Raw genomic sequence first — 10,566 nt, 5'->3', positions numbered from 1 at the left:
GCCCAGTCTGCTGACCTTAAGAGTCCTAATGTTACATCTACAAATATTCTTTTAAAAAGCTGACAACAACAAATTGCTTCGCTTCAGTATTTAACTTGTTTTATTTATCAGTTATAATTGTTGTTGATAGCAAAGTTACTCTTTAATTTTGTACTTTATATTTTCTGAATAAAGCTGTTTATACATAATACAAATTAAGATTCTTGTCATTTGGTGGCTCGTATATCATCTTTCAAACTCTTTCAAGAGGTTAAAAAGGTTTGAGTTCGGGGTATATATAATGCAATGATACTTTAGCAATGCTGCTACTAATGATAAAGGATAACTAAATGTGCTTTAAACACCTTTTAATCTTCAAAAAGTTTATCTGCACCACAGTGCTTTTGCCTCCATTGACCTCTTGTCTCAGTTCAGCTAATGGCAATCATCAGGTAGTCAGGTAGACTGCTTGGAGACATGTATCTACATTATAGCACCATTAGGCCCTAGGTGAACCTCTCATCTGCTAAAGTGCAAAGAACATTTCCATCTGTTGTCAGGCTGCTATTGAATGTATCCCTCACAGACCAGCCTGGCTGTAGCTCAAGGGGCTCTATGCGGTGAATCTGCACCTCTCACACTGCGGGTGAACTTAATTAACGGGAACTCGGAGAGTTAAGGTATAACTGCAGTACTAGTACCAAATGAACGCAACAATGTGATCACAGTGGGTTAGTACTCTTCAGGGATTCTGTAGTTGAAAGTTTAGTTCAAGTCAGAAAAAAATATTATTAAATATTTATTATTTATTATTATATATTAAATTATAAATACATACTACTTTCTTAAATGCAACACTGTAGATATTTTCCATACTGTCTCAGCTGCATGTTAACAATTAAGGATGTTTGCAAGCTATATTGTCAAATGGGCAAAACAAACTTGAATTTGTATTTTGCTGAACAAAAAAAAAGTTATTTGTAATTAAATACTTTTTTCGAGAGACTTAATATACTTATGTAATTTTGTTCTCAGATAATAATTTTCTTTCTAAGAATACATTTTTTTTTACCTGTGTTAATAGTATACTGTCAACTATAGCCTAACTATACTGTCAACTATACTGCTTAGAATTAAGGGCAAAAAGTTCTATCTTGGTCTCATCAGACCAGAGTCCTTCAGGTGTCTTTTAAAAAACTCACTGAGTAGAGCCTTCCGACGGGCCACTCTGCCATTATGCCCCGACTGGTGGAGGGCTGCAGTGATGGTTGACTTTCTACAACTTTCTCCCACCTTTCGACTGCATCTCTGGAGCTCAGCTACAGTGATCTTTGGGTTCTTCTTTACCTCTCTCACCAAGGGTCTTCTCACCCTATAGCTCAGTTTGGCCGGACGACCAGCTCTAGGAAGGGTTCTGGTCATCCCAAATGTCTTCCATTTAAGGATTATGGAGGCCACTCTGCTCTTAGAAACCTTAAGTGCAGCAAATTTTTTTTGTAACCTTGGCCAGATCTGTGCCTTGCCACAATTCTGTCTCTGAGCTGTTCAGGCAGTTCCTTTGACCTCATGATTCTCATTTGCTCTGACATGCACTGTGAACTGTAAGGTCTTATATAGACAGGTGTGTGGCTTTCCTAATTGAGTCCAATCAGTATAATCAAACACAGCTGGAGTCAAATGAAGGAGTAGAACCATCTCAAAGATGATCAGAAAAATGGACAGCAATATATGAAGTTAAATAAATGAGTGTCACAGCAAAGGGCCTGAATACTTAAGACCATGTGATATTTCAGTTTTCTTTTTTATTAAATCTGCAAAAATGTCAACAATTCTGTGTTTTTCTGTCAATATGGGGTGCTGTGTGTCCATTAATGAGGAAAAGAAATTAACTTAAATTATTTTAGCAAATGGCTGCAATATAACAAAGAGTGAAAAATGTAAGGGAGTCTGAATACTTTCAGTACTCACTGTAGATTCGCATGAAACTTTTGACATGCTGATAAAGAAATAACAAAGGAGTGATAAAAACATAAAAAAATAAGTGTAGACATTCTTGGTTGTATTCAAATAAGCACAGTCAGTTGTTTCATAAGTTAACATAAGAAATTAGAAGAAATATGGATCAATATATTAGATCTATTGTCTAGTGTTAGGGTTAAAGAATTTGTTGTTAATAAGTTGTTCAAGGAGGAAAGCTTCTCTTTCTCTGAAGTTTATATCTAACTTCAGTATTGTTAAATGTATTTGCAGTCTCTTCAAATGATTGCTTGTAACTATTGTTTGTATTTTTGTATGTTGAAATGACAAATTACTTGTATTTTAATTAAATACATTTAACACCAGTATTTTGTATTTTAAATTAAATATATTAGATGAGACAGTTTGTCATTTGTAACAAAATACTTTATGATGTATTTGTGCCCAGCTCTGCAAGTTGTTTTAAACCTATATGATTTTACTCTGTGGAAAAACAAATTGAGAGGTTTTAAGAAATCTGAGTAGTAAACTGATTAAGTAAATATCTTGGCTGTTACATATAATGAAAGTGAATTGCCTGAAGCTCCAAAATGACACTAATGCATCATAAAAGGGATTAATATCTCACAGTATATCCCAAATCCTCTTATAACCTATTATAAAACGTTTATAAAATATTTCACTTTATAAAAGTTGAGACTCGTCCACGCACTCCTAAAACACCTCATTTAAACACGCCCCCACATGTCTATGTTACTGTGTGGGAAGATTTTCATAACACCGAAAGATGCCATAACTTTGATTCTCGTTGTAGTATTTTTGCTGCCACCGCCATGTCGTGGAGATGCTGTGTGTTTCATTGTGAAAGTGAAAATACTTTGTTTGGCCTTTCAAATGAGGACACAACTAGAAATCAGTGGTTAAGTTGTATTTACAACATTTTTCCAGAACAGTTCAAACCAAGTATTTGTGTTTGTGCAGCACAGTTTACAGAGGACTGTTTCCTAGCCTACAATGTGTCTGTGCACAGGCTTTTTCCATAAAGTGGGTCAATTCCAACTTTGCAAGGGCAGTATGCCGTTTCTGACTCACATTCTGTAAGTATACTTAAAGAATTTGCCACTGATGATGCGAATGTGAGTTGAGCAAGGCTGGATCTCATTTCTAGTCATACTTGATCTTAGTGCTGCGTTCGACACCATAGATCATGACATACTAATAGATCGATTACAAAACTATACAGGTATTCAAGGGCAGGCTCTAAGATGGTTTAGGTCCTACCTGTCCGATCACTACCATTTTGTTTATTTAAATGGGGAGTCATCTCATTTATCATCAGTAAAATATGGAGTGCCACAAGAATCCATCCTAGGGCCCCTTCTATTTTCAATATACATGTTGCTCCTTGGTAATATTATTAGAAAATACGGAATTAGCTTCCACTGTTTCCACATTTTCCATTTATGACCACTAGACTGGACTATTGTAATGCACTTCTAGGTGGTTGTCCTGCTCCTTCAATAAACAAGCTACATGTAGTCCAAAATGCAGCAGCTAGACTCCTTACAAGGTCAAGAAAATATGATCATATTACCCCAATTTTACAGTCTCTGCACTGGCTACCTATTAAGTTCCGTATCAGTTACAAATTAGCTCCTGCGTACCTAACTAGCCTTCTACCACGTTACAATATAAGCTCTCTAAGTTCACAAAAAGCTGGACTTTTGGTAGTTCCTAGGATAGCAAAGTCCACTAAAGGAGGTAGAGCTTTTTCACATTTGGCCCCATACTCTGGAATAGCCTTCCTGATAATGTTCAGGGTTCAGACACACTCTCTGTTTAAATCTAGATTAAAAACGCATCTCTTTCGCCAAGCATTCGAATAATGTATGTCTTAAATTGTGAGTGTAGTTGTATCTGATCAAATGTGCATTCTTATTCTTTAGCTTGGGTTAAACTAATTAATTTTACTTTGTTGGATCAGCAGCTATGCTAATGATGTCTCTATTTTGTTTCTATGTTTTGCCACGGGATTTATATCCCGTGGTAACTAGGATTTACACAAGCTCCAGTCTGGATCCAGAACACCTGAAAAGAGATGATGCTGACCCTCAGAGGACTCCAGATGATGCTGAACCTGAATCAACAAACAGAACTAACAAATATTGCTACAAGTGTGACTGCATCATATAATAACTGCTGTTAATAATGTTCATCGTCTGGCTGACTACGTCTTGTATTAATTTTTCTAAAAATCCTGTCATACGTTCACAAACTGACAGTCACCACTTATAAGCTACTAAATATTGTAGAAACATAATTTTCTGTAAAGTTGCTTTGTAACGATTTGTATTGTAAAAAGCGCTATACAAATCAACTTGAATTGAATTGAATTGAGCAGTGTAGGGTAGCTCTTGTTTATCATTTCTCAGATCACAATTGCAGATATTGTTTTATGTTTACACAGTGTGATATGCAACACAACACGTAAAAAGACAGTATAAATCATTATAATCAGTAATTATGTCCCCACTGGACATAACACTCACTCACTCTTTTGTAATAGGTTTTATTGTTTTTTTGTTGATGCGACAGGAGACGGCATCACAGTATGGTAAGCGGAGTAGTATTTCTGGCACACGCTTGAGGTATTCAGCCAATCACAATGCACTTGATAGTTGGCCAATCAGTATACACCTCACAACAGGTACAGTACAGTATGTACAGTATGTGGAAAATAATATGTTTTTTAACCTTAAACGCATAAATAAATTGCATTACACCAAATACACAACATATTGTTCTTTTTAGCAACGTCATATGACCCCTTTAAATAAAGAGGAACTTTGCCAATACTTATAACTGATTTATAACATTTAAAATACTGAAGCAAAGCAATTTATTGTTATCTTATCAAAATCTTTTTAAAACAATATTCATAGATATCTTTTCGGATCAGCTTTTAATATTAATTCCAAATCTTTTGGAAACGTGTAGCCAATATTTTGTTCAAAATTTCCTGAGCAGGTAATGTAAAATGTAAATAATTTAGTCATTTTAGTCAACATTTAAGTAAAAAAAAAAAAAAACAACAACTGCTGGTCAGTATAAGATATAACAGTGCTGTGTGTCTATATTCAAACAAACTGCACCACAGGCTTTGATGGTAGATTAACTACAATTAAACAAGACTAGGGCCTATATGCTCTACATATGTTTTTTTTTTTTTATCTTTCTCTCTCTCTCTCTCTGCTATAGTCACACATTTAGAATTCAGTGATAGTCAATGTCTGTTTTGATATGCAGATTGTTTGTGTCATCGTGATTGACATCTCTGGTGTAGTCTTCGGTGTAATTTTTTCCTTATGTGATACTGACAGTAAATCAGTTATTGAAAAAAAACTTCCTCAAAAGTAGATTATTATTCACAAAGCATAAATGAGAAAAAAAACAAACAAACAAACAGATTATTATGTACTGAAGGCATAGACTCTCCGAAAATGAAAGTTCTGTCATCATTTACTCACCTCCGTGTCATTAGACTTTTTTTCCTTTGGCAAGAGAACAAAAAACTGAAAGTGAAAGTGAGTCCAAGGCCTCAATTTTTGTGCTAACGAACTGGGATTGATGTGATTTGTGAGGTACTGTCCTTCAAAATCGTTGTGGTAATTTCACACACCTCTTAACTGGCCACACTGTTACAAGGGAATCAATGAACAGTGGCACAAAAATATCAAGATAAATTAGATTTACACTGCCACCTGCTGGCAAATGGCACAACTTCACTGCAAAGCAAACTCTAAAGTGAAGTGTAATTTTTTGATGCTGTCTCCTATCACGATGGTTATCATGGTCCAGTTAGTCCCTGCTGGGAGATGTTGTAGCAACACCATCTTTTTCTTTAACAGCCATGTAAAGACAGGAATGTAAAATGCTTATTATACAATTTAAAGTATTGTAAAGTACATAAGTATTGTATGTTTGCACAGTGCTGCATTTTAATTGTTGTTGTATGGACTAAATAAACGTTTTTGACCAGTGCCATTTTATTTTCCCTCTTAAACCAAGGTTATGCAACTTATTCCACTTTGCATTGAGAAGACTATTAAAAATGTTTAATTAAAAGGCTCTTCTCTTATTTTTATTTTGTCTGGTTACTTCTATTTTTTAATACTTAAATAAAGTTATACTATTATTATTATTGTTTCTTTTTTCACTCTTCACCTTTAAATATCGCAAATTGTCTTGAATGTATTCAGGTTCATCTGGAATTGTCCAAAATGATTGTGATTAATGGCTTTGAAATGTAAACACCATAAGAATGTTAATACATTAAAATGGTATTAAATACAATATTATTTAAGATGAGTTCCTTCAGAAATATCATTGTTGCTAGTCACTAATTTAGATGAATCAGAGTATTAGGATATTAAAATGTGTGTGTATATATCTTTTGTGTATATAATGCACCAACACTTAGGTATGATTGAGTCATCATCATGAATTGTTAGTGTTTGTTGGTCAGTTGTACTCTTACATATAATGAAAATAAATAGCACCTTTAATAAATTATTCAAAGTTTTACAAGTCACACAGTCAAGTACAACCCAGCATGCAACATGACACAGCACGGTAGAAAAAAGCAACTTATCCATAACCACACATTAAACAAAACAGAGACATACAAGTGCCTCCTAAAATTGGATCTTTCCAGATCAAAATTAAGCAAATTCACACAATTATTTGTGAATGTAAACTAACACAGACGAACACATTTTTTTTTTTTTTTTCTCTCACAGTGCTTTACAGAATAAATCTAGATTGGCATCTAGGTCACTGTCTCAAGCACTTTTCGGATTCACATGAACTCGGTGTACTGAATGTGCAAGTTACTATTTCAGCTTTATTTTCTAATATTTGAGCAGCTGGTAGTGCTATTACAGACTTGGGGAGGAGTTTGGGGCTTGATTCTCCTTCGTCTTCATCAAACCTCATGACACAGCTCTGCTCAACGCTGAAAGGATGAAACTCAGCCAGAGCTGCATGAAAGTCCCATGCCTGGCGAAGGGTTAAGTCCACATAAGATTTAGTGTTCATGCTGGTCTGTTTACCCATGTCATTTCTACAAATGGCTGTGCGCAACGACGCGTAGCTTGTGCAATTGCTTTGAACAAGTGACTGAGGTGAGTGCTGACTGTCCATCCAACCCAAAACACGACTATGATCCCCTTTCCTCAGTCCGATAGTACGCTTGAGTCGCATACAGCCTTTGGTTATTAAGTTTTTCCTGCACAGAATGTACACCCACGGATCCAGGATAGGGTTGAAGGAGGCGAATCTAATGGCCAGGAGATCACTGCGATAGTCTGGACTTCTGCCTGATGAAATGTAAGCCGGATCATACAGTTGGTTGATGAAAATGCGGACCTGTTAAGATGAATTAAAAAAAGAAAAGAAAAAAATGTAAATTAATAAGGCAATTACAGTGAGAAAATATCACAACTCTAACATACTTTTCATGCACCTTCAGTACACGTTATTGTACACAACAGTTATTTATTCTTTACAATCATAATAATTTATTTTTAGTTATGCATATCAAATTTTCTTCATACTAATTATTTTTTTAATAACTTAATAGATCCAGACCTGAATGTCATTTCAAAATTAATAAAACATACAAATAAATAATAATCACCCACTTTCAACATCTGGTAAACAACACGAGTTCACCTGCTCAAATGAATTATTGATATTATTAAGTCTGATTTGGCTTGCTTGGAGACACTATTGGAGCTCTAACTAATGAACTAATGATGTCGAGACTAATGAAGTCAGTAATTAATTACTAGATATCAAATATATGGTGGTTTGTTGCCTAAATAATTGTCACAGTTGTGAAGAAGCACAAGCTGACTTGCAGGATTAGATGAACTAACTCCATTGGTATAGCGCTTATTCATAAAATAATAGCCTACTAACTACACAAGAAAAAAATAAAAATGAAACACTGTCCACTATAGGACTGAATAACTCACCACTAAAGGGATGGAGCATATAAGGAACACGATGGTCATGAAAATTAACAGCCAGAACATCTGAATCTCCGCTGCAGATGTTAGTTTGAATCTGCGCCTGGAGCCTGTGTGTCCGGATATCTCTGCCCTCACAGTGCGACTCATTTTACTCATCCCGACCAGTGAACGACACACGGCGAAATTACACAGGACGGTAATGGCGATTAACAGCACCATGAAACCACCGTATAGAAACGTGTAAGCGGCGCCGACGGAGTCCATGGCGCGCCAGTCCAAGAAGCACCAAGTTCCCGGAAAGTGTTTCGTGTGCTTTCCAAAACCAAAACTGGGCATGATGCACAGAACGATATTGGCCAGGTACGTCGCCATCAGCGCGAACCTAGCCATGGCCCGGTCCACATGCTGCTGAGAGTAGAAGTACGCGTGGTTTATGGCTAGATATCGCTCCACTGACATTGTGCACAGAATAGACATGCCCGCCGAACCGAAGAACAGCATGGAGAAGGAGAAGAAATGGCACAGAAGCGTTCCGCCCGGCCACCTGCCCGCGATGTATGTGGCGATTACCACCGGGCTGGTGAAACAGGTGCCCAACAGGTCCGTGACGGCCATCCCACACACCAGAGTGTAGAAGGTGGTCTCCTTCTGCTCTTTTTTTGAGATGCAAAGTACCACGATCGCCACGAGGTTTCCGAGGACCCCGACGCCAAACATAGTGGCAGAAATGATGAGCGAGCGATAGTCCAGACTCAGAGACGAGATGTTGGCGAAAGGCACGAGAACTTCTGACACATTCAAACCTACGTTCAGCAGTGAATCATTCATGTCTGATAGGTTGACAAGTACAATTGGTTCCACGAACTGAAAGTCGACTGTTCGCTTTTCCATAAAGAACAGACTCGTGGTTTACATCTTAAGTTTACTCGTAAATGTAATCCTTGACTGGACTCATAGGTGTCACTACTTTTATAGAAGCGCACATCTTCTCTTCCCACTGTGTGACGTCAGCGTTGAAGAGTGACGTCATTTGCAAATCCATGCAGCCAAATATAGCTAAGAGTAAATGCAGGTGTGTGACTTATAGCAAGTTCAGTTCAGTGAGGAATTGCAATAGATGTAAAGGTATTGCATGTTTAATTGTATTATTTTGCAGACCCATATCTTTCTCTGTTGCTCACTATGTCCAAATTAATAAAAGGCAAATAATAACAATAATGCTGTAATTTATTTCATGTGTATGGTGGCTTAATAACCAAACATACAGCTGAAGAGACAAATTATCCTATTTATTGTGATAAAGGTGTTCTTGGTCATCTTTAGATTATTTGGCCTTTGGAGATTGTATATATTATTATTATTTTTATTTATTTATTTTTGAGTGGACCACCCCTTTAAGGATCTGGATTCAGTTGCATAAACATGGGCATGTTAAGAAGGTGTCTTAAGAACTAGTCTGGCCATCTAGCAATTAGTTAGGGCTAATCATGCAGTCTTTTCAAATTCAAGATTTTATGTAACTGAATTGAATGACATGTCTTGAACTAGATGACTAACTTGTAAGTCTAAGCAGTTTATGTAACCAGACACTGTTTAGTTTATTTATTTAATTTTTTGCTGATCAGTCATATTAAAGAATATTTCTATTTTGATGTTAAAGAGCATTTCAAAGTTACTTAAAAAAAAAACATATCCTCATGTTTCTTTGTGATCATTTTAGTAGAAAAGATGATGAATCTTCTTTATCTTCTTTACCTTTATATATATATATATATATATATATATATATATATATATATATATATATATATATATATATATATATATATATATATATCACACTGCATATCCTGAGCTAATGTATAGGCAATAGAGAGGTATTGATCTGGGAAAACCCATCTAATCCATGTGGGAGTATTTAGTCACAGAGATGATTATAAATCTCTGCAGAAATCTATATGAAGCCATACTGCTGTACTTATAGGAGACAGCAGAGCCTTTCTCAACACAGGATCTCATTAAAGCTCTTCCTCTGACAACCACAAGTATCTGATAGCAGCCGTGAACCCAGCACTGGAGGTCATATTTTAAGATAATGAAAGAATTCATCATCCCGAGGGAGTTCAAGAGTGATGCTACTATGTGTAAGTAGATTCTGCCCTGATTCAGGCAGCAGTCATTGTTTGAATGGCCAGCACTGCCGGCAGGCATCTCACTCAGCCTTTCATATTTTCTTATAATAACCTTTCGGCCATAGACACCAGTGCTCACACGCACACATCACACACAAAAGAGAAGGTGTATACCCAACTCATATAGAGGTTGGCTGACTGTGTCTGTGTGTGTGTGTGTGGTGAGTAGGCTATTTATAAAGATATCTATTCTATGAGCAAACACATAAATGCCTATGGAGTATCATATATATATATATATATATATATATATATATATATATATATATATATATATATATATATATATATATATATATATGTGTGTGTGTGTGTGTGTGTGTGTGTGTGTGTATATATATATATATATATATATATATATATATATATATATATATATATAT

At 35.9% G+C, this 10,566-nt stretch overlaps 1 protein-coding gene across 1 annotated transcript; it reads right to left on the bottom strand.

The window, feature by feature from the left end:
- Positions 1 to 6,552: 6,552 nt before the first annotated feature.
- LOC113114655 (prostaglandin E2 receptor EP4 subtype-like) lies at positions 6,553 to 8,962 on the bottom strand. The gene is made up of 2 exons (XM_026281568.1): positions 7,995 to 8,962; positions 6,553 to 7,383 (listed from the first exon to the last, which is right to left on the bottom strand). The coding sequence occupies exons 1-2, from the start codon at positions 8,880 to 8,882 to the stop codon at positions 6,790 to 6,792; spliced, it is 1,482 nt and encodes a 493-aa protein (XP_026137353.1). The 5' UTR covers positions 8,883 to 8,962; the 3' UTR covers positions 6,553 to 6,789.
- Positions 8,963 to 10,566: the final 1,604 nt, after the last annotated feature.

The sequence above is a fragment of the Carassius auratus genome, chromosome 2 (assembly GCF_003368295.1).
Source record: "Carassius auratus strain Wakin chromosome 2, ASM336829v1, whole genome shotgun sequence".
NCBI lineage: Eukaryota > Metazoa > Chordata > Actinopteri > Cypriniformes > Cyprinidae > Carassius > Carassius auratus.
The sequence above is the reverse complement of the archived record's forward strand: the minus strand, read 5'-3'. Positions and strand labels throughout refer to the sequence as shown.